Source organism: Lagenorhynchus albirostris, chromosome 10, assembly GCF_949774975.1.
Source record: "Lagenorhynchus albirostris chromosome 10, mLagAlb1.1, whole genome shotgun sequence".
Lineage (NCBI taxonomy): Eukaryota > Metazoa > Chordata > Mammalia > Artiodactyla > Delphinidae > Lagenorhynchus > Lagenorhynchus albirostris.
In genome coordinates, this window is record NC_083104.1 from 100,066,553 (window position 1) to 100,089,831 (window position 23,279).

The 23,279-nt window shown below is 49.6% G+C and overlaps 1 protein-coding gene and 1 long non-coding RNA gene across 2 annotated transcripts in view; one reads left to right on the forward strand and one right to left on the reverse strand.

Moving 5' to 3' along the window:
* The window catches only part of LOC132528253 (uncharacterized), a 126,286-nt gene that overhangs the window by 79,444 nt on the left and 23,563 nt on the right, over positions 1-23,279 (forward strand). The window contains exon 3 of the long non-coding RNA XR_009543144.1: positions 913-1,034. This is a non-coding gene — a long non-coding RNA (uncharacterized LOC132528253). The remainder of the gene's footprint in view (positions 1-912; positions 1,035-23,279) is intronic.
* The window catches only part of LY86 (lymphocyte antigen 86), a 50,178-nt gene continuing 46,597 nt past the window's right edge, over positions 19,699-23,279 (reverse strand). Inside the window, exon 5 of the mRNA XM_060164286.1 lies at positions 19,699-20,079. Coding sequence (XP_060020269.1) covers positions 19,996-20,079 — 84 coding nt within the window. The 3' untranslated portion in view covers positions 19,699-19,995. The remainder of the gene's footprint in view (positions 20,080-23,279) is intronic.

The window sequence follows — 23,279 nt, forward strand, 5'->3', positions numbered from 1 at the left end:
TTGACTGGAATCAAGCCCAACCTTTGACTGGAACCAACCCCAGGGAAGGAGGTTTGTGGGCTTCCTGGAAGGCAGAGGTTTATATTTGCTTGTCCTGTGCTGGGGCCTTTCACCTGGTGTGGCCCGGGAGGATGCTGCAGGAGGTATACCTAGGAAAGGGAGGGGTGAGCCATTCTGAGCAGCCAGGCTCGGGATCTGCTGCGTCATCGCTGACCGTCTGCCCATGGCTGAACTTGCCACTGCCTGGAAGAGTCTGACTGCATTCATGGATACCAAGGACAGAGCAGAACTCATCTCTCTACAGATCTGAGTCACGCAAACATACTATTCTTAAAAAGATAGTGAATAGAACAAAAAAGAAGCAGCCTTACAGATACAGAGAACAAACTAGAGGTTAGCAGTGGGGGGGGGAGGGGAAATATAGGGGTGGGGGGATGGGAGGTACAAACAATTGGGTGTAAGACAGGGCGCAAAGATGTATTGTACAACATGGGGAATAGAGCCAATATTTTGTAGTAACTGTGAATTGAGTGTAAGCTTTAAAAATTGTATAAAAAAAACCCTGTAGTAGAATGCCAGAAAAATGCCCCCAGTCTTTAGCTGTTATGTTTATATGTTGTTGCACAAAAATATGTTTTCAGGAGAAATTGTCTCCTCTCAGGAATCCGTAAAATACAGACAAAAACACGCTTTAATTTTGTTTCTCTGGTTTTTTTCTGGTTTTTCTGTTTTCGGTTCTGATTTATTTTCAGTCTTTGGGGTAAAGCTTGGGGCTATATATTGAGGGCGGGATAAATGGGGCGGGGGCAACCAAAAAGTATTTGGCCTTTATTCATGGCATGTCCATAGGTGGCTTTATTTATTCTTTACCACCCCCTGTGAGACATGCACCATAATTGTCCTTTTTTGCAGCTGAGTAACCTGGAACTCAGGGAGCATGGTCATGGGAGCGTCACTGGGCAAGTTAAAGGAGAAAACCACCATCCACTCCCCTCAGGGGCTGCCCCCAAAGCCTGTGCTGTTGTGTCTGGTGAGTATCCCCCTGGCTTCCTGATGCACGAGGTCTAGCTTCCCGTATGTCTGAGTCACGCTGTGGACTAGCCTCGGGTATTCTAGACGGTTGACAGCTGTGATCATCCGAACCCATGGGTTTGTCGTGCATTTTTCAAATGTGGTCTTTCCTACTTTTTATCACGGATGCCAGATTTTCCTCCTTCTCCCAAAGTTATCTTTAGGTATGCACATGTGCGCACACTCACACACACACACACACACACCCCTGTATCTGAGTGGGGGGACGTGGAGATGGGAGACAGCAGAAGCGCATGTTAAATTCAAGTGATCGTGTGTCTTAGTTCCCGTTGCTATAACATTGTGCCACAGACTGCGTGACTTATAAACATCAGACATTTATTGCTCACAATTCTGGAGACTGAAACATGGCCGTCAAGGTACCAGCTGGGTTGGGCGAGGGCCCTCTTCCAGGTCACAACTTCTCATTTTGTCCTTACAGGGCAGAAAGAGGAGGCAGCTCGCTGGGGTCCCTTTTACGAGGGCACTAATCCCATCCTGAGGGCTCCACCCTCGTGACTCAATCACCCCCCCAAAGGCTCCACCTCTGAATACCGTCACGTTGGAGATTAGCATTTCTACATATGAATTTTAGGGGGACATTCAGTCCATTGCACCCATTTCACTGATTTTAGGAGGAACACTTTCTCGTGCTCTAGCCATTCTGAGATCTCTTATTCTAGCTGTGAAGTAGGCAGCTGTGTGTCATAGTGTTGCTGGTACTGTATGGGCATCAAAGCTTAGAGAACGGGTGTCAGAGGTTTGGAGGAAAATCCTGAAGACAACTGTGGAGCACTTTTAGGAGAAATACGGCCTTACCAAAATTCTCCTGAAAGCCCTCGATGGCTCATAGGACAGTGGTGGATGGAGAACATGGATTCCAGAGGTCCTGCCTCAAATGTGATTCCAAAGAGGTAGATTCTGCATGGGGAAGAGTTTTAGGCGTACCTTAACCAATTTATTTAGCCTCTATTTCCTTTTTGTGTATGCAGAGGAGTGATACGTGATATAATACATTCTGTGTTCGAACAGGTCTAAAAGAGTTCTTTTAACACGTTAAAAATAAAAATTCTAAGTGCTAAGAAAGCACTGTGACACATACAGTGAGATGGCAACAATTTCCCTTGCTTGGTGTTTCATTAAATAACACCGAAGGAGCCTCAGATTACATGAAATACAGTAGTATTTATGTTTTCTGTTTCAATAATCATCAATCTGTTTCTAATCTATTCATGGAGAAATATGTGAGCCATCTTGCCATGAAACTATTTTCGAAATCTCATGGAAGCCTACCAAGGTTTCACAAATTAGCTAAGAAACTTTCTTGCTTTCGAGAGGGGAGTTTCCGGCACTATAAGCCTATGTTTCTGGGTGTATTTTTGGTTAGCTTTTGTTAACCCTGGCTTTTGTCTAAAACAAACAAACAAACAAATGAAAAATATATAAATAGGTGAAATTTATAAGTAAAGGAAATACATATCAAGCAAAATTAAAATGCTTGTATTACAAAACGTGCAGTTTGGAGAACGAGTGGTCATTTGTGCAACGTCGGTGTGGCTTTGATAAAAATGTTTCAGTTCAAAAGCCTGGCCAGTCTGCTCCTGCACTAACTGACCCGTGGTTAGGGATGTGTGTCCTTGAGTGCCCTTGGATTTATTTATTAATATATTTAAATAGAAAAAAATGTAACCTTGGGACTTCCCCGGTGGTGCAGTGGTTAAGAATCCACCTGCCAATACCAGGGACATGGGTTCAAGCCCTGGTCCAGGAAGATCCCTCATGCCGCAGAGCGACTAAGCCCGTGCGCCACAACTACTGAAGTCTGCGCGCCTAGAGCCTGTGCTCTGCAATAAAAGAAGCCACCGCAATGAAAAGCCCATGCACCATAATGAAGAGTAGCCCCCGCGCTCCTCAACTAGAGAAAGCCCGTGCACAGCAACGAAGACCCAACGCAAGAAAAAATAAATTAATTAATTAATTTAAAGAAAAAATGTAACCTTATCATTGGTGCTGCAGGTTGTGTATTTATTTATACTATTTTTCCTTTTAGAAGAACACTATGATATCATAAAAATAGTTCAACTTTAAAGGACTTCCCACAAGCCTCAAGTTCCGTGCAGTCCCTGTGCACGAAGAGAAATCAGTCTATTCCATCTTGAAGGGCAGTGGACTTTGGTTTTGTCCCACATTTAGAGAGAACAAATGCCTCACAAACAATAGAAACTTCTTTCCGTTTTGCACCACTCTTTCAGTCCTGGCACTGCCACGCAGTTGCTGTGTCTGGATTGATGGAAGCTTCCAGGCTGGGAGGAGATGGCATTTCCAAGAAAGCAGAGTGCAGACATCCCCCAAGTTCATGCACACCTGCACCCCACCTAAAACTAGCCCTCTGATCTCCAATTTGGTGGCCTGTTGGCCATTTGAACAAACACCCCCTCGTCCCCCCTCTGTCTCCCAATACTAAAGCCGAGATCCTCAGGGTCCCCTTCCCTGCCCACGGTCGGGGGAGAGGCCAGGTCCTTCCTCACAAGCGCATGCTCTTCCCTGCTGAGTTCACACCCACCATCCCAACCCCTGAGGGGAGAAGGGTTCCACACTTTGTGGTCTGGCGTCTCCCCTGTATAAAACCTTTAGATGGTGCCCCATTGCCCTCAAGGTAAATCCAAACTCCTAAGTGGCTTCCAAAATCCTTCATCATCTCCCTGGGTGTCTGTGTACCTTCCCCCGGGTCGCTTCTTGTCAATTCTCCTCCAACTCTGACCTTGGTCCAGTCCCCCAAAACTTGTCAGGCTTTCCCTGACTTCCCAGTCTCTGCATGAGGCCTGGAGTGGGTTTGACTGCCTTTAGGGAGTTCTACAAATGCACTCTCCAAGCCTCCTTGTTTGGATGGGAAAACATACCAAACCAACTTTCAAAACCACATTTGGGGCATAGGAAGCTGTAAGCTGGGCCTCACAGGTTTTGCTACACAACTTCAGTTACATTAGAAGAGTCTGGTCCTAGCAGCTGCCCCTGCCTCCTGGGGGACCCCTTTTCAGAGCTTTGGAAGCTTGGACATGGAAGGCTGACCCATTCGCTGCCCGCCCATTTGGCATGGGAAGGCATTTGGAGTCGATCTGGGTGAAGGCTGAGCTGGTAAGCAGTGCAAGTTCTCACTGGATGCTGGGCGAGAGGAGCCGGCAGGCCCTGCAGCAGGGTAGGCAGCGCGCCGGGTTCGCTCCCCGGGCGCGGGCTCCGGCTCAGGGCCCGACAGGTGTGAACGTGGTGTTTCTAGGCGTGGCTTTTCCTCACGTGACTCCTGTGATTTCCCACCATCTTTCTAACCTCACAGGACACCTGCCCTTCCCTGCGGTTCAAACACGTGCAGAGCCTTGGTGTGGTCTCAAAGTGTCTGATGCTGTAGAGGCCGACATTTCTAGTTACTTATCAAAAGCAGCAGGTGACCTTTCTCTGGCTCCGGTAAGCCCTGGATGGTGGGCCAGAGTCAGGGCCATCCCAGGGGTACAGAATCCCAGAGGGCTGGACCCCAGGTGGGCCCTCTGGGTGCATTTTCATGCAGATGGAAAAGGGAACACCTCCAGGGCACCTTGGCAGAAGCAAAGAAGTGGGTGGCTCTAAGCAGACCCAGTGGGTGTGTGTAGGATGGGGGAGAAGCCCTTTATGCCTGTGTGTGTGTGTGTGTGTGTGTGTGTGTGTGTGTGTGCGCGCGCGTGCAGGGTCTTTATAGAATCGTGGGTGTGATGAGCCCCAGGGCTTGCTCAGCATCTGCTAGTGGATTTGCCCGGCTTCATGAGCACTTCCCAGGTAGAGTTTCCGTCTATGGTAACCAGTTTATTGAGCGTTTTCTCTAGTTCAAGCGCTGTCCTAAGGACTTCCCTGTCTGGCCTCACTCCACCCTCACCGCAGCCCCTGAGCTGCTGTACTTTCACCCCTACTTAACGCACAAGGAAATAAGGTCTGAGAGCTTATGTTACTGCTCTAAATCCTGAAGCTGGTTCCCTCCGACGCCACAGCCCACGAGCTGCTCTGCCATCATTTGTCTCACCCGGGACTCGCTGGAAATGGGGGGGCTATTGCCCTGGCGAAGATGCAGTAGAGGAAGGAGCCTAAGGAACCTTGTCACTCTTCACAACATGTTATGAGAAGTACGATGAAAGTGGCTGGATGCTGAGACTCAGGGGCAGGAAGAGAACGTCCTCTGTCTCCTTTCCTTTGCCACCTCTGCGTTCTGTTCCGTCCACCCTCTCACTGCCCTGCTTAAAATCTTTGACTGGCACCCACTGCCCTTGGGGTCAGGTCTGGACTCTTCAAGTGGCTTCCCCAACCCTCCAGAAGCCTTTACTCTCTGAGCAGCCATCCTAGTTCTGTAGCTTAAGAGGTGGCAATAATTCCATCTCAATGAACCACCTCTCAGGAAAGCTCGCCAGACCCGTGTTGGCATGAGGAAGACACGTGGGCATTGCTGGTGGGAAAGCACTTGGTCTGAGTGACTCAGGGCTTGGGGACAGCACTGTGACCTCAACAGAACAGCTACCCCGCTTCTTTGTTATTTCCTGCAGAATCCTCCTTCCGCCTTCCCGGAGCTGGACTCGGTCTAGCAGCCCAGCTGAGTCCTCCCCCTTCATACACCTTCCGCCCACCACGAAGGTCCAGGAAGCAACCGCTGGGCAATGCAAAACTGCTAGAGAAAGAGGGTCAGGATTTTCTCATTGGTTATGACTGCCACCTGCTGGCTGAGCTTGTGAACTACACAATCTGGACTTCCTAGGGAAACAGTATTAAGAAAGATTACTAACCCCTTTCTCCAGCTTTTATCAGCTCTGAGTGGTGCAAAAGGGAAATGAGAGGAATTTTCTGTAGATAGAGTATTTCTTTGCATATTTCATATTAGAAACGATGATAAAGCAGACACAGCAACGATGAATAAAAACATAGTGGACTGTTCTCATGTGAGGCAAACCAAGAATGTGTCAGAGCAATTTATTATACCTTTTGACTCAGTGTTACCTTTTCCAAATTAAGTGTTCAGCCCTTATCTGAGTTTCTAAGACCTGCCCACTCTCTAAAGCTGAGTTCTTAGCAAATTTAGATGAATCTACTAACCACTTTTGGAAAATCAGTACAGAATTAAGGACTTAGGTAAAAATTGCAACTTAAAAATATTTGGGGGCCTAAGGTCTGTCTTTAAAATTATGCAATAAAAAATAAGATTTGGAATCATCATTTTTTCATATTGATTTTATTCTTAGACTCTTACTCTCTAGAAATTTAAATTCTAAGTCAGGTTAAGGATTACTGTAACACGTACAATACACATATATGGACCAAGGTAGAAACATGTCTTTCCAGCTATTTAAATTTCTTGGGGGAAAAGTTGTATTTTACCTTTAATATCGAATGTGCTGAGACCCACAGGTGGGTGATTTCAGAATTATATTAGGGATATTGGCAAGACTTCTCAGAATCCTTTCTTCTCTTATTCCTCAGCAACAGAAACTGCACAATTTTAGCTGCCCATGGCCACTGTGTTAGTCCTGGTGTTCTGAGAAGCAGGTGCTAAGAAGGGATTAAAAGTGCAAGGAGTTTGTTAGGGACAATGTCTGCTAGGAAAGATGGAAAGGCAGCTAGAGGAAGGCTGGAGGGGCCACCAGAACACAGAGCAGGTCTGACCTCAAGTGCAGGAGAAAAGGAGGGAAGGAAGGAAGGGAGGGAGGGAGGGAAGGAAGAGAGGGAGGGAGGTTGGAAAGGAGGGAAGGAGGGAGGAAGGAAGGAGCTGGATGGGAACATCTTACACTACAGTGCAGTTCTAAAGAAAGTTTGGCAAGTTTTGGACCTTTGTGACAGGCAGATTTCAGAGATGAGCCCCAATGACCCCTACCTCCAGGTACCCGTGACTTTGTATAATCCCTTCACTTTGAGAATGAACTGGACCTAGTGACTAGCGCCTAATGAATAGAAGATGGCAAAGTGATGGGATGTCCATTCCCCGATGCTGTTACGAAAGCCTGTGACCCCCGTCTTCCTGGACTCTCTCTCTCTCTCGTGCTGATTTTTTTTTTTTTTTTTTTTTTTTTTTTTTTTTCTGTACGCGGGCCTCTCACTGTTGTGGCCTCTCCCGTTGCGGAGCACAGGCTCCGGATGCGCAGGCTCAGTGGCCATGGCTCACGGGCCCAGCCGCTCCGCGGCATGTGGGATCTTCCCGGACCGGGGCACGAACCTGTGTCCCCTGCATCGGCAGGCGGACTCTCAACCACTGCGCCACCAGGGAAGCCCTCTCGTGCTGATTCTGATGGATCAAGCTGCCAGGTTGGGACTGAAAGTGGCCTCCAGCCATGACCTAGGCAAGAGCTGAGGCTCCCAGTGCAGCAACGTGTGAGGAGACGCATCCTGACAACCACCACCGGGGTGCTTGGAAGCAGGTCCTTCCCCAGTCAGACCTCAGATGAGACCTCAGCTCTGGCTCACACTTTGACTTCAGCTCTGAGGGAGATCCTGAGGCAGAGGATCCAGCCAAACAGCACTGAATTCCTGACCCACAGAAACTGAGAGATGATAAATGTGTGTTGTTTTTAGCCACTAAAATGTGGTGTCATTTGTTACGCAGCCACAGATAATTCATACAGTCCTCTAGCCGATGTTGCCCATCACAGAAGTCATATGACTCCTAGCAAAGAGCTGCCTTAGAATTACTGATGCCCTCAGGCTGGGAGCAGCGTTCTGCAAGCTTGATCTCACTGCAAATGCAATGATGGGTTTCAGAGCACAGCAGCTGGGCCCTCGCACGACTGCACTCCCTGCGGTCGGATGTCTGAGAGGCACGTTCACATGCTGCTGAAGACACCCAGGGAGAAGATTACATTTCTCATCCTCCCTTGAAGCTTAGATGGCCTTGTGTTATGTTCTGGTCAATATGGTATATACGGCTTTCAGGAAGAGTCCTTAAAAGAGGGGTTATTCCCTCCCTGCCCTTTTGCCTCTCTTGCTGGCTGGAATATGATGAGATGACTGGATCTGGACAGCCATTTTGGACCATGAGACAGAAGCCATTTGTGGAGGGTGATTAAAGCCACAAAATAAGACAAACTCAAGCCCCACTGATCATGGGCTGCCTAGGTTCATGGGAGAGAGAGCTCATCTTCTAACTTGTGTAAGTCACTGCTTGATTTTCTGTCCCTTGAAACAGAACTTAATCCTAATTGCAAAGAAGCTACATTTTATATGTAAAGTCTAAAGGTTAAAGGGGTAAATATTTCCCAGAGGATAAATCATGGCACAAAGAAAAGTTTAATTACCTAAGACTATTGCTGGAAGATGATCTTTATTCCATATGTTGAGGATGGGGACAGGTCTCCCCTTCCGGTTGCTAGGAGGGCATCCCTCTCAGTTCACAAGGACAAGAGAAGGAAACCACTGATCCCCATCACAGAGAAGTCTTGGAAAACAGCACTTGAGAAAGCAGCTAACGTCCCTGCCACTGCATGTCGGGCTAAGAGCACTGGCCCCAGAGGCTGACAGAGTTTGCTGGATGAAGGGACCAAAGAAGGAAACCAGCTTGATTTTAATTGTCTGTCTAACCTGTTGAAAATGAACTTTCTCTAAACTAATTCTCTTTGAAGTTTTCAAAGCCTGAGAGCATAATAAATGTTACCCTTTGTCGGACTTTTCATCCACTTTTTGGCCATGGCACAGAGGGGTATTTTCTGGAAGGATATGGCTGTTCTCTCTGATGACTTTCAAAATGTGAATTTACTCATCAAAACTTTTTAGCTATGTTATCCATAGCATTTTTTAGCCTTCACGTGCACTTTCGATATGTGACTTCTAAGTGTTAGCAAATCCCATGTTTACTAAGTGTTCCATTGGTCAGGAGACAGTGTAGACCAGTGGTAAGTAAGTCTCTTAATCTCTGAGACTGTTTCCTCATTGGCATCCTAAGTCCCTAGCTTATGGGATTGCTGTGAGAGGTAAGTTTGATAATGCATGAAAAGTCTTAGAGGCTCAGTAGAGCCCTGGGCAAGTGGTAAGGACACAGTATCCACTAGCTATTACCATTAATACTAACACGCCATCTCCTGTCCAGCATGGCAGTCGCTGGTCACCTGTAGCCGTTAGGCACCGAGATGAGGGTAGTCCAAATCGAGGTGTGCTGCAAGTGAAAAATACAGACTAGATTGTGAAGTCTTGGCATGAACACAAGAATGTCAAATATTTTTCTGATAATTTTTAAACTATTGATTACATATTGAAATGATAACAGTTTGGACATATTGTGTTAAATAAAATATATTATTAAAATTAATTTCACCTGGGACTTCCCTGGTGGCCCAGTGGTTAAGACTCCATGCTTCCACTACAGGGGGTGCAGGTTCGATCGCTGGTGGGGGAACTCAGATCACTTATACCAAGCCGTACGGAGAAAAAAAAATGCATAAGCAATAAAGCTGCTGTTGGTGGAATTATTGCTTTAAAAATTAATTTCGCCTGTTTCTTTTTCCTTTTTTAAAATGTGGCTTCTAGAAAAATTTTAAATGACATGGATGGCCTGCACATCAGATTTCTCCTGGATGGCTTGGGTGTAGGCAGACGGGTGTGGCAGGGTGGAAAAGTAAACCAGGAAACTGTGGTCCACTTGGTCAGTATTGGTGTTCAGTAGGGGCTCAGACAAAGGAGACAGAGGTTCAGAGAAGGAAATCTACTTCCCAGGGCACTGTGGATTCTGATACGGTTCAATTCCACAGAGGATGACCGGGGTCAAAGGGTGGTCCTCACTCAGCACTCAGCCACGTGAGTCTAAAGACAGGCTGAAAATCTGGGAGCTCAGACAAGGAGGTCTGGAGAGGGCACACTGGGATCCAGGGTGGAGTCTAGGACCCAGGGTGGAGCATATTGTTGACAAGAGACCAAACAGTGGGTAGTAATCAGGGACGTCGACCAAGGGGGTGGCAGAGGAGCGGTAGGAAATCCACTTCTGGGGGCCCTGTTGGTTCTGACACAATTCAACTCCACAGGAATCGATCAGAGTTTACTAAGTGCCAGGCCCTCTATTAGAAACTGGAGAAAACGCAGTGCCTGCCTGCAAGGTGCTCCCAGTCCAGTGGGGAAGACAGAGAGATAAACAGGTGATCGTAGCCCAGTGAGTAGCCCTGTGATAGGATGCAACGGAGCTTGTTGGAGGGGAAGCTAATCTCTCGTGAATAAGGAACAGCTCCCCAGAGAGAGCAGAATCTCAACAGAGACCTTGGGAGAGCAGCCAGGTAAAGGAGAAGCACGCTCTAGGCACGGGAGCAGCCTGTGCAAAGCTGGAAGCTTAGGGGAACCTTGTGCTCCAGGAGACGCGAGCGGCCCCGTGTTGCTTCACTGTAAAGTGAACGGTGGGAATGCTGGCGAGGGGCGGAGGACCCAGGTTACAGAGGGCACGGTACCACAGATGCAGGGTGTTGCAGGCATGAGGCAGGGGGCTTTTAAGAACTTTATGCAGACGAGTGACATAACCAGATTTGTGCTTTAGAAAGATCTATCTGATGACCCTGTGGGGTTCCGGTGCCGGGGAAAATGGATTAAACAGAAACTTGTGTTGTTTTAAGGCACTCAGTCTGTGTTCTCTGCTACAGCAGCCCTAGCAAACTAGTGCAGTACACCACCAGCATGCTTTTTCTGTCCTAGACCATTTATTCAACAAATATTTTAAGCCCAGTGCTGGAATTTGTGCAGAGGTGAACAGGACCCAGCTTATCTCTCAGGTTGCTTATGTCCTAGTAGAAGAGACAAAAAGCAAATAAGCGATTATAGTCACACCATGGTCAAGGGGAGGTGCTGGGGAGCCCCAGGAGGGACCTTTCACCCAGCCTGGGCACCAGAGACAGACGGCTTCTTGGAGGGAGCGACGTTCCAAAACTTTCAGGTCATGGAGCAAGGTTGTGAATGACTGTTGTTATAATGGAACAAAGTGAGTTCCGAGTCAATATGCGGAATGGCAGTGAACAGGCAAGATTAGAGAGAAGTCAATGTGTTTGTTCCACTTAGCAGTTTTGCCTCCAGAATAAATCTTAGCTAGGGTGTCACCTTATTAACTTTGGTTGGTTGGTAGAGGTGAGTGGGGACTGGGTAGGGTGGGTTAGAGGTGAGATCTGGGACCATCAATCAACAGGCAGAGACTGGTGCCTTCTTGAGGCAGAAGATTCCCTTTGTTTAGCTCTCTTTCCTCAACCTGTGCCATGTGGTGGGAGAAGATTCCAAAGCTTGGCCTGGGTCTCTGGGTAAGGTTGTATAGGTTGTGGACTGCACAAGTGGAGACTGGGGACTGAAATCTGGCATGTGTCCACTTACCAAGCCATGTGTCTGAGCATGGGCCCCTGTCTGCCCAGAGGATGGGCACCCCTTTGCTTTGCACAAGGGTGTCATCTTCTTGTCAAGTCATACGCAACTGATTCTGGTTCCCCTGGGAGGGGGTACCCAAAGGTGCCGTCTATCCTAGTGGTAGTTTCCATCATGGCATTTGGTCTGGCTGCATGACAAGGCATTTGTTTCTTTGAAATAAAGTCTATTCTGCATGTTGGAAAGCTGCCCCAGGAGTCCTGGTCATACAGTTAGAAAGCGGATTGAGCTGAAACTCTAACTGTATACTCCTCTCATTGGTTAATTTACCTCCTCCTGGTTAGTTTGCTAGTCTGAACCTTTGCCGTATGGCGTTTGGCTCAGGACCCTGAGGATGAGATTATATCTGTTTTTTGTGGACCCTAAAGAAGAAGGGACACGAAAAAGCTCCAAGCAGTTGGCCATTAACTGTTACTTAGAAATATTGCCTGCGTAGCTAGGACAATGTTCCCTACGCACTGCATTCCGGTCATATTCATGAAGGTCTAATTCTTGGTAAATTACCCTGAGTTTGGAGTTTCCTCTGTTATAAACCCTGCCACACATTTGCTTTGGGCATAAGGTAAAGGATAGGCTGTGGGGATTCGGGGTGTGCTCATCCAGGACACAGACAGACAGACATTCTAACGCTTGTCATCAGGAGGGTGGGGAGGAAGGGGCGCTTTTCCCATCAGGAGCAGCGCGTCCCGCCTGTCCTCAAGTGGACAGAAAAGCAGTAACACGGGGATGGCGCGGAGGTTACGAGGATGTCCAAGTGGACCCCCAGATGCCAGTGAGGAACAGAAGGGGCTGGGGTGGAAGCACGTGGTAAGGAAGTGGATTCCCATCCTGGCGTGGCTCTGGAGGAGGGAAATCCTGCGCACCAGAAAAGCTGGAACGTTTTAGGTGTCAGTCTGTGGGTTCTTGTGAAGACATGCTAACGAGGAGAAAGGAATGAAATGTCACTGACTGGTCCCCCCACTTGTGTATCAGGGAATCTCTGCAGACTCTCGTCACATTCCACGCTGGTTATTTCTGGGGCCTCTGTCAGCAGAAGAGCAGTTCTTTCCTCTCTCATTCTTGTCTCCCCCGGGTTCTCATCCCAGCTCTCCAAGCTGCAGGAAGGCAGAGCCATTGTGCGTTCCGGGGGCAGCATGGCACCTGCGCTCAGGCCTGGCTCTCCCCTCCCTGCTTTGGGCTGGCTCTCCCAGGTTCGTGGAACAAGCCGTGCTGTGTTCTCCCTTCCTGCCCCTGTACCCCAGTGCCATGGGGGTGCCACAAAGTACCACGGGTACCCTGGTGGCTCTGAACCCCTGATGAGTCAGCTGCTGGCCCAGATTCCTGCTGTCAATTCTCTCTCCTTGAGGCTCCGACGCACGTCTGCGGGGCTGGGACACCAGGCCCCCCTTCCTGTCCGCCTCTGCCCCCAGAAGCTCGCCCACAAGGCAGAGCCAACATCACCACTTCCAGCCCGAAACATCCAGAAGAGATGAAACCGTGTCTTCTGCTACAGGGAGGATCGGTTTCCTACCACAGTTGTGCTCATTTTTAATTTCTAACTTTTAGGGATGTTTCTCCAGGGTCTGGGAACGAACTCTCTGAGTGGAACAGGCGCCACTTGGCTCTCAGGGATGAACGTCAGTGGCTTGTTCCTGAGCCCAGGGTTCTGGAAGCCTGAATGTGGCTGTGAAATATTGAAGTCAGAACACATAAAATAGTGAACAATGAGATCCGATTAAAAAATTGAACAAAAACCGAACAACTGTAGACAGATAGGCCTCAGGGTGTGAAAGTGAAGGGAAAAAACTCAACTCAGACAAATGAATAGTCTGGTACCTTGGGAGGCAACAAAGGGAAAATCCGATACGATTAGGAAAAATGGTGGCCAGGGAGCGAGACAGGGGTGAAAAGCACCTTTCTCTTCTAAATGACTCCAGACATGACGTTTGTCTCCCAGGTTGACAAGGGGGGTCATTACTAACAGTGGCAGACGTGGACAGGTAACCAATACAGGAGTTTATTCCTTCCGTTCTTTTTTTAAAAAAGTCAAATGTATTGACATATAACATCGTGTATGTTTAAGATGTACGAGGCATTACATTGATACGTTTATATATTGTAATCCGATCGCTTTCCAAGTGATATGTAGCACTTCTATCACATCACATAACTATTCTTTCTCTTTGGTGGTTGGGATCATTTTCATAGAGGAGTTTCTATGTTAAGCTTTCAATTTCTTCTGTTTCATTACCAAAAATGAAGTGGGGAAAGGAAAAACGTGAGGGAGCTGTGAGGTCTGAATGTTTGCGTCCCTCCAAAATTCTGATGTTGAAACTGACCCTCTGCGGTGATGGTGTTGCCTCCTGGGGGCTTTGGGAGGTGGTTAGGTCATGAGGGTGGATTCCCCACGGGTGGGGTTACGGTGCTTACCGAAGAGGCCCCAGAGAGCTCCCACCCCTTCGGCCACTGAGGGCACAGTGGGAAGACCGTCTGTCTGGCCATCTGTCTATGAACCAGGGACCAGGAAGGGACCCTCACCAGACTCGGAATCTGCCCACACCTAGGACTTGCAGCCTCCGGAACTGTGAGAGGTGAATTTCTGTGGTTCCTCAACTCCCTGCTCCGTGATGTCTTTGTCACAGCAGCAGAACGGACTAAGACAGGACGAGAGATCACAAACACGTGATCCTGCCATGGGGAAAGTCATGACTCGAGTGTTAGTGTGTCTGGCTGGGAGAAGTAAACCTGGGAAGAAGCCGATGGCCACTGAGTGCCCGGCGGCTCTCGGCTGCCCCGTCGCGAACTCCGGCTTCTGGTCCATATAGAGGCTGCTGTGGCCCCGTGTGTGCCCCGATCTCCTTCCACCCTCAGAACGGCTGCTCCCTGCCCCTCCAGCCTCTGCTCCCGCCGTCAGCCTGTGGTTTCAATGCTGCCTCCTTGTCCGGATGCCCTTCTCAAGCTGGCATCCCCTCCCCTCCCCTCCCCTCCCCTCCCCCTCCTTCCTTCATCCATCCCATCCCCATGGAACCCTGCACAGAGCCCTCATCCACCAGGTCAGCCCCACACCTGCTGCCACCGAAGGGGACTCAGGCAACATGAGTCACATGTGAAAAGGGGTGGAGAGGCCACGCTTGGTGAAGAGAATAACCTCTCTCCAGCGAGGGATGCTGACCAGGAGGATGCTCAGGAGGGTGACGGGGGACTCGAGCAGGGGCACGGGCTAGGGTGAGATCTGGGTGCACAGTTGGCCCCAGTAAATACCTGCTGAGTGGTTGAGTTTCAGGGATCACAACTAAGTATTGAGAGAAAAGCCTGGGCTTGGGCGAACGCATCTTTCCTTATATACTTTATTTTGTCTGACACCGAGTTCCTTGCCCAATTATAGCAGAGATATAATGTGTCCCAGTCCCCGGGAGTGAACCACCAGGGCTGACAGCTGGGCTGAACCTGCTCTTTCTTTTCTGTGCTCCCATCAGTGAATTAATCTAACACTTTTTTAGTCGCTACCTTTTGTTCTCAGCCTGTCTGCTGCTTGACTTGAAAGAAACTGCCAGGCTATAACACACAGTGCTGCTTCTTATATAGCCTCCAGCCAAACAGCCGAGGTAGCGTCAGCTGGTGAGAGCTAGGATGGAGTCGGACAGATTTGAGTCCCAGCTCCCTGAGCTCACGAGCCTGAAGAAGCATGGGGTCTGTCTGTTTCCTCACTTTACTAACCACGGCTTCCTCTTCTATAAGGTGGGTCCTTGGATTTTCCCCCATGGGCTGTTATTGAGATTAAGAACTGAAATACAGGTAAAATACCCAGCTCAATGCTGGAACATAGCAAATGCTCAACTAATTGTTCGCTTTTAAACAGTTGTTATTATTATTCTGCCTTCTCAGATGTTATTTTTCTATACTGACACATTTTAACCTTTTTAGTCTACCTCTGTGTGGAAACCTCGCTGTATCCCTTTGACCATTTCCATAACATTCTCTAGCCCCTTCTCCAGTTTTCTTCCACTATGTCTGAGTAGAAGAAAAGGAGGGAAAACCAAATAAAATGATACAGGCTTGCATGGCCTGGATGTTTTCTTTCTTTCCATCCTGGCTTGGGTTTCAGGGAGTCCATAAAAATATCAGCTGGAGGAAGAAATAACATCGATGCTTATACGCTTTTCCTCAGGAGTGAGGAGACCAAGATACTGCAGGAAGGAATTTGGTTTTGTCACGCATTTTAAAGGCAAGCTGGGTTAGAGGAGAAAGAAAATTCAGGCTCGTGCATTTGAAGGCAGCTGAAGGCTTCAGCTCCAATGGAACAACTGAAGTGATTTACACACTAGATGTAAAGTAGCTCTTTCCCAATTCCTCTGGAACCCCTGCTTGCCAGATAAAATGATCGGGAAACTAGACAGAAGAACTCGTCTGAGAAAGTTGACTGAGAAAATTGTAGCTGATTCCAATCTGAAATTGAACTGCTGGCGTGATAAACTTTCCCTCCCTAACAAGTGCGGGTCAAAATCAGGATGTGGCCTTTTCCGTTCTCTTCCTGGCTATTTTGGGTGATTTTTTTCAGAAAGCAGATGTAATTTGCAGTTGTTACATTTAGTTCTTCACATCCTGAATGTGTATCTTTTTTTTTTAAAAAAAAAACAGGAAGCAAGTTTAATTAAAAATTACACACATTTTCTTTCCTAGGCCTTTTTTTTTTTTTTTTGGCCTGGTTATAAAGTTTCTGTTTCAGGGGAAACTTGTACCTTAATGTTTCCCTTGAATTCTTTTCAGAGTTCATGTAGCTCAGTGAACATCCCAGGTCTACTTAAACCAGCTACGCTTTGAAGAAATCAAGGTGCCAAGGAACCATTTCAGGACTTAAAAAGGAAGGTGGGCTTATGGGTGAGGTCAAGGCTCAAAGACACTTTGGCCGTGATGATGTCGGAGGGATTGGAGAGGGAAATTAGGAAACAGGGCTTCAGCTCCAAGGTGAATACCCACCTGCTATAGACTGAATGTTTGTGTCCCCCCCTCCCCCGACCCAATTCATATGTTGAAATTCTTACTCCCAGTGTGATGGTATTGGTGGTGGGTCTTTGGGAGGTGATTAGGTGATTAGTGTCTTTATGAAAGGGACCGCGGAGAGCTTTTCCTCACCCCTCCCACCGCGTGAAGACACAGCAGGAAGACAGCTGTCTGTGATCCAGGAAGCGGCCCCTCACCAGACACTGAACTTGCTGGCAACTTGGTCTTGGTCTTTCCAGCATCCAGAAATAACTGAGAAAAATGTGAGAAATAAATGTCGGTTGCTTGTAAGCCACCCAGCTTATGTATTTTTATTATAGCATTCCGAACAGAGTAGTAACTCACATTCATGGAGTTACGTGCCTGGCACTGTTCTCTCATTTAATTCTCAGGGTATTTCTGTAAGGCAGGTGTTATTATTGTTGACACGTACGGATGAGGAAACAGAGGCTTAGAGAATCTGAGGCACTCGCCCGGTTAACAGCTGAAAAGCCGGCCTGTCTAATTCTAGACGCACCCTCCACTACCAGCGTCTCCCCCTTTCCTCCCTTTACCCTTTCCAACCTCCCTAGTGTCCACTTAAGGAATGGTGTGGTTCCAGTGGGACTAATGCCAATCCAGCTCTGGGGGGTGGGTCATGTGATCTAGGCAAGCCAATCAGCACGGGGCCAAAGTGATTGGCCAGGAGTGGTCATGTGACCCAAGCCAGTGAAATCAAGGTGAATGCAGGGCTTCGGGGGAAAGGTCTCTCTCCTTGGTACTTTGGACAAGCGTGCAACTATTTGCCATTGCAGGAAAGACTGTCTGAGGGTGAAGCCAATATTCATGGAGGCCAGAGGTGAAGGAACTTCGGAGAAGTAGAGGTAAAGTGCTGATGACAGTGTGCACCTGTGTAGCAAACCACGGCTGATACTTGAACCGCCTGGGACTTAGCAGTCAGAGCTGAGCTGCGTGTGTAAGCAGACTGAGCTGGTCTCCGTTCTTTACAGCCGAACGTTCCGAGTGGGGCGATCACAGTGGCCAAATGGATCTTCAGCTGTCTGCCTGGACCTTGCTTGGCAAAGCTTTCCTTGGGCCTTGGCATTCCCTTAAAAAATACACACACACACACACATTCCCTTAAAATATAAGGAAGGGCCTACGGACACCAAAATGACTGGAGCTGGCTGATTTCCACGAGAGTTCTTCGGTTTGGAGGCATAGCATAATCTTGAATAAAACCGACTTTGTTTTTCAGGGAAGTTTATTCAGGAGAAGTTTTTAGAATACTTGATGTTGATTTTGAAACAGTGGCAAATCATTTATGGGAAGATGAGAAGTAATGAAGTTCTTTGGCAGGTCGCCCTCCCCCCTCCCCCGACCCAGGCACACGTGGGTGACCAGCTAAGAGGGCTTTTGCCCCAGGCAGCCCACTGCCCCTCAACACCTCCCTCTTCCTGGGATGACACTTCCAAACTTCATCTTCGTTATTCTGTTCTACTGGAGTTTTGATACTGCTTCTGGCTTTCTCCTACCAGGACTGTTTGTATTTTTTAATAGGAGAGTTATACACAGTGAAAAGCTTTCTCAACTTGCAGGAGTGAAACTCAGTGAAATATAAGGCCCACGCTAAGGACAGACAGATTTTGGAGAAATCTCCAAAAAGAGTGTTTGGAGAAACACTCTTTTCCCCCCTCAAATTACACCCTTAGTGCAGCGGCCGTGTGCTCCCGTGTGCTTAGTCGAGGCTAGGGTCAGCCTGTGCATGTGCGGAAATCTCTGTTTAACTAAACCTCTTTCTCCCTTCGTCTCTCCCTCTCTCCTCTCTTTCTCTCTCACTCTCTCTGTCTCACTCTCTCTGTCTCTGTCTGTCTGTCTGTCTCTCTCTCTCACACACACACGCACACACACACACACTCTCGATGAATTTTAAGAAGAGAGTGAAGGACAGGAAAGGGAACGGCCCGGTCTGCTTGTTCCCCGTTCCCTGCCCCTGTCTATGCAAGGCTGTGACAGCCGTCCTGAGCCGTCGGAACATGTGAGCACTCGGGAGCCACCCAGGGCCCTTAACTGGATGTAGGGATGTTTCTGGAAAGGGAGCAGGAAATGTCTCACCAGAGGGGATGGGGAAGGACCAGCAGTCCAGTTTGCCGTCTGGGTACACAACAGTGTCCGCTGTGTGTGCTCAGACGCTTGCCCCCAAGCCTGGCATGGCCACAGCAGGGCTCTTCTCTGGAGCATTTTGGGCGTAGGCGAGGACACTGCTGTAATTTTCTCTCTCCACAACCCAGAAAACCTCAGATGCTTCTTTTAAGGTTTTGATTCACCAGGCATTTATGGCCTGCTATTCCGGGTAGTTCAACTGTGTACAGACAGTAATTAATAGCAACGAACATTTTTAAACTATGCATTTCTTTGCTCTTTTAATCTGTAACACAGTGGCACTTTTATCAACTGAGAAGGTCAACCCAGTCTCCCGACTTCGGCCCCTCCACAGGAGCAAGGGGGCCAGATGTGGAACCCAGGGATGCTGGAAGGAGAGAGGTGGGGGGAGCACAGCATGTGGAAGGGGAGGTGGAGCCCCCCAGGGATGCTGGAAGGAGAGAGGTGGGGGGAGCACAGGGTGTCGAAGGGGAGGTGGAGCCCCCCAGGGATGCTGGAAGGAGAGAGGTGGGGGGAGCACAGGGTGTGGAAGGGGAGGTGGAGCCCCCCAGGGATGCTGCACATCCGGGGACAGGAGACACCAGGGACACCAAACGACTCTGGCAACATACAGGTCACCTCGTCATTTACAGGGGGCATCAGAGGAGGTGGCTCTGTACATGCGTGATGTGGCCCCTGGTGGACACGTGGCTTTTTAATATTCCAGGGGACTGCAGGCTCCGTGAGGGCAGGGACAGTGTCTGTCTTACTCCCTGGAGTAGCCTAAGTGCTGAGCACAGGGCCCAGCATGTGAGTGACCGGCCATGACTTGCTGAGTGAATTAACGAACACATTCACGAGGGCCACGGTGCGCCGGGGCCAGGACAGCCACGATTCAGGATAATGAGGTGTGTTCAGGGGAGACTGTGATGTATCGCTTGTGCGGTTTCGTCGGCTTTCTGGGCTTCCCCAGGAGAAGGAACGGCTCACTCCCCAGTGCTGTCATTGCCACTGGGCCGCCACTGTCCTGAATCTCTCAGCATCACCGATGCCGTGGCAGCCCCGGCTCTGTGTGCAGAGGAACTTCCGTTAGAGCTACAGGACTGTACCAAGATTCTGTAACAGACCAGGAGGCACAATTGTGGTGCCGGTTTCTTTATTTTGGGCGACCAAGGAAGGGCCCCCAGGAGCTGAAAAAAGGGGAGTGATGTCAGGTGAGCACTTAGGGAAGAGGGACGGCCCCTCAAGACTGCTGGATGACCCCCAGGAGCTCCTGAGAAGCAGATGTTTCGGGGGGCCTCCTTACATCCGCGGAGCCTGGGGACCTGTGGTCCTGGGGCTGAAACCAGCACCTGCGCGTCCCCAGAGGCTTGCTCTGTCGTCACTGGTCCTTCCTCACGGCAGGGCGAGTGTGGGAAGCTGCGGTCCCTGCGGGACAGCTCGCCGCGCTCAGGAACAAAGGATGGTGACGTTGGCGCAGGCCACGGTGGAGCGGTCCTGGGTGTACAGCTGCAGCAGAACTTGGTACTCTCCCTGAAGGGATATGGGGAAAGCAGGAGGCGTGTGAGCCCAGAGCCATCAACTTTCAGCAAGTGGTTGCGGAGTCCTGCTACGTGCAGCCTCTGCTATGCGCACCGGGGATAAAGTCGAACCGCACAGACCGTCCCCACCCGCTGTGGCTCCCGGGCTGGCTGGGAGAGACAGGTGGTGCCCGTGATGAATGGCTAAGACGGAGGGCTCTCGTGTTCCCGACGGAGCTCCCCCGGGGGTGCTGGGCTGGCCAGGGGGTGCTGGGCTGGCGTGTGCTGGTGTGCAGCTTTAGGGAGGGTGGTGGTCGAGGCAGGTCCCCTGAGGAGGTGACGTTGGGGTGAGGACCTGAAGGTGGTACGGAAGCACGCCATGCCGACTGCGGAAAGTGAGGGCCCGATGGGCTCGGGGGGAGAGGCCCACAGGAGGAGCGGGGAAGAGGCTGGCGACGGCTTCCACCTGAGGCGCGGCCTGTCCCGGCGTGCCTGTCAGCGGGATCCCTCCGGCTGCCGTGGGGAGAAAAGCTGGGGATGCGGGTAGGAAGCAGGAAGACCGGGTAGCAGGTGGCGAAGGTTTGGAGCAGGTGGTGGAGATGGGGAGAGGGGTGGGATTCTGGATGGATTTGGAAAGAAGAGCCGATAGGATTGGCTGAGGAAACCCACGTGGGTGGGAAAGAGAGGGGTCAGGGGTGACCCCGAGGACTCTGGCCTGAGCAACAGGAGGGATAAAGTGTTGTTTCCTGAGAAGGGGGAGGCAGCTGGGGGGCCAAATCCAACGGCATGAAACCCAAACGCTCCACTAGAGAAAGTATTTCTGCCCTTTAGGGTTCCTTTCTGGCGACAGCGCACCGCAGAGGACCTCCTCTGCGGTCAGGGAATGCCAGCCAGGCAGTGTGGAGCTGCAGAAGGAACCCAGGCCTGAGCCACGTGTGCCGTGCTCGTGGGTGAAGCTCCAGCCGGCCCCGCAAGCCACGTGGTAGGGCCAACCTGCAGACTCTCTGTCACCCGAGGAAGGGAAGGCATTTAATCTATATAAGCCGGAGGGAAGGAACAGATCAGACCACCGGATAGATGTGGCATGAAAGGTCTCGGGCTACGAGAGAGGCGCTTTCTAGCAATTAGCAGAGGCCCAGGAGGGAGTGAGTTCCCCAGCACTGATGGTGTCTCGGGCATGAGGGCTGCCGAGGGTGTCTTCCAGCACCCTTCACCTTGAAGATTCTCTGACAGTCTGGGCTCCCTGAGTCTGCTCAGATATCAGCAGCTGTGATTTCAGAAGCAGTGTTAGGAGTTTACATCAGAGTGTGAAAGTTAGAGAATTAGTTCTGAGTAGAGACCAGCTCACGTTTGCGTCTGATGGTGTTTCATCATCGTATCACCATCAGCTACTTTTAACTGTCCCTGTGCCCTTAAGTACACACCACACAAAGTTATTGAAAACCAACTGAATTTCCCCATCGCTTTCTAAGCCTAGTGAAAGAATGTGAATGAAGGCGTTCCAGGTTACGGATTACAAGACACACATACTCTGCTTTAAGGGGCGAGAGTATTTAGGCAACAGGGCCCGCCTGTGGGCAGGAGGAAAGGATGGTGCACAGAGAGCAGCGGTCTTTCTGCTGTTTGAAGAGCGCTGGATTTGTCAGGTAGGAGTCTGTAGTTGCACCCTTTGCACTTACACAGTTCAGGCCGTACCTGCCAGTTGGCGTCCAAGTTGGAAGCCCAAAGGGCCCCTAAATTCTAAGTCAGAAAGCGGCAGACAGATGCCCGCTGCAGGCAGCACTTCAGTCGGGGCCGAGGGGCTGGTTGTGTTAAAAAGAAAATAACACCAAGACCCTGAAGACTGACTGCTGAGTGGAAAATTTTTCGGCCAAGCGGGAGTAGAATTAGCACAAAGCCCATCTCTGGGGGATTTGGCGGGAAGAGGCGGGATCTGGGGCAGGTCTTTTAAAACCAAACGTCTTCACACCATTTCTGTCCCATATTAGGAAGCAAAGTCTCTGAGCCTTGCAGGCTGGCTGTCAGCCAGGGGCGCCGGGCTGGTCTTGGGCCAGCGTGGGAGCTCAAGTTGGGGATTAAGGCCTCCAGCTGCCTCTGCTGCATACGTGACAGATCACATGTGTCCACTCTGCTTCTGTCCCCTGTCAGGCCTGGCTGGGGCGGGGTCAGGGCTGGCCGGGTTTCTGCTCCCCAGGCCCAGGCCCCAGAAGGGGAAGAGGTAGGAGGGCTGGGCAGAGGGCATCTGTAGATGCTTGAACAAGGAGGCCAGGGGCCAGGTGACCTGGCCTTGTCTCAGTCTCACGTCGGGCAATGCCCCCGAGGAGTACCGTCTGTTGTTGAGGGACGCAGGTAATGCACTCACTCACGCATCCCAGGTGGTTGCAATAAAGCTCTTTACATCTCTGCTACCTTTTCTTTCAAAGTGATCCTGTGACTTTAAGTTCTCTCGCCTCTATTTCATAGCAATTGCTAAGAGTAACTGTTTTTTTTTAAAGTTAATAATGCAAGACTAAAGTTAATTGTTTGCAAATTTTAAGTCAATCTCCAGGGGAGGCGTGGGGAGGGTCCAAAGGAAAATGGAGGAAGAAAAAGAATTCAAATGGCAAAGATTTAAGGCAAAAAACTACGTGAGAGAAATTGTCTCACATCCTAGACGGGAAGAGAGTTTGCGCAACTCTCATTATGCTGAAAGGCCTGAGGAGAAAGGCTGGACACTTCCCAACTGCCAGAGGAGTACTAGTGAAAGTCCAACATAGTCTGGAGACTTGATGGCTTGAGACTGAGGAACCCAGAGGCTGGGACAGAAAGGAGACATACAGGGAAATGAAACGAGTTCAAGAGATTCTTTATGGAGAAGGAGATTCTTTTCTAGAGTCGTATCAGGTTTCGGAAGATGCAAAGGATGAAGTTGAAGACCAGAAAATGAAAATGATTACATTTTTGTGACTCTTCTGATGTATTTCTGAAGGATGCTCTCAGGAGTAGTGTGTGGCGAATGGATCGCTATGTCAGAGCTGCTGGAGTGCAGCTGTTTCATAAAGTCACAGTATATTGAATGAAAAGGAATTAGAGGAAAAATCTACTCGTAGCTGTGAACCTCAGTAGTGAATGTGCAGGACGTGGTCATTTTATTTGCTGGGTGGTAGCTCGTGAATCCTGTGCGAGAACAGTAACCGGGGAGCTTTACGCTTTCCGGGCTGTGTGTTTCTTACT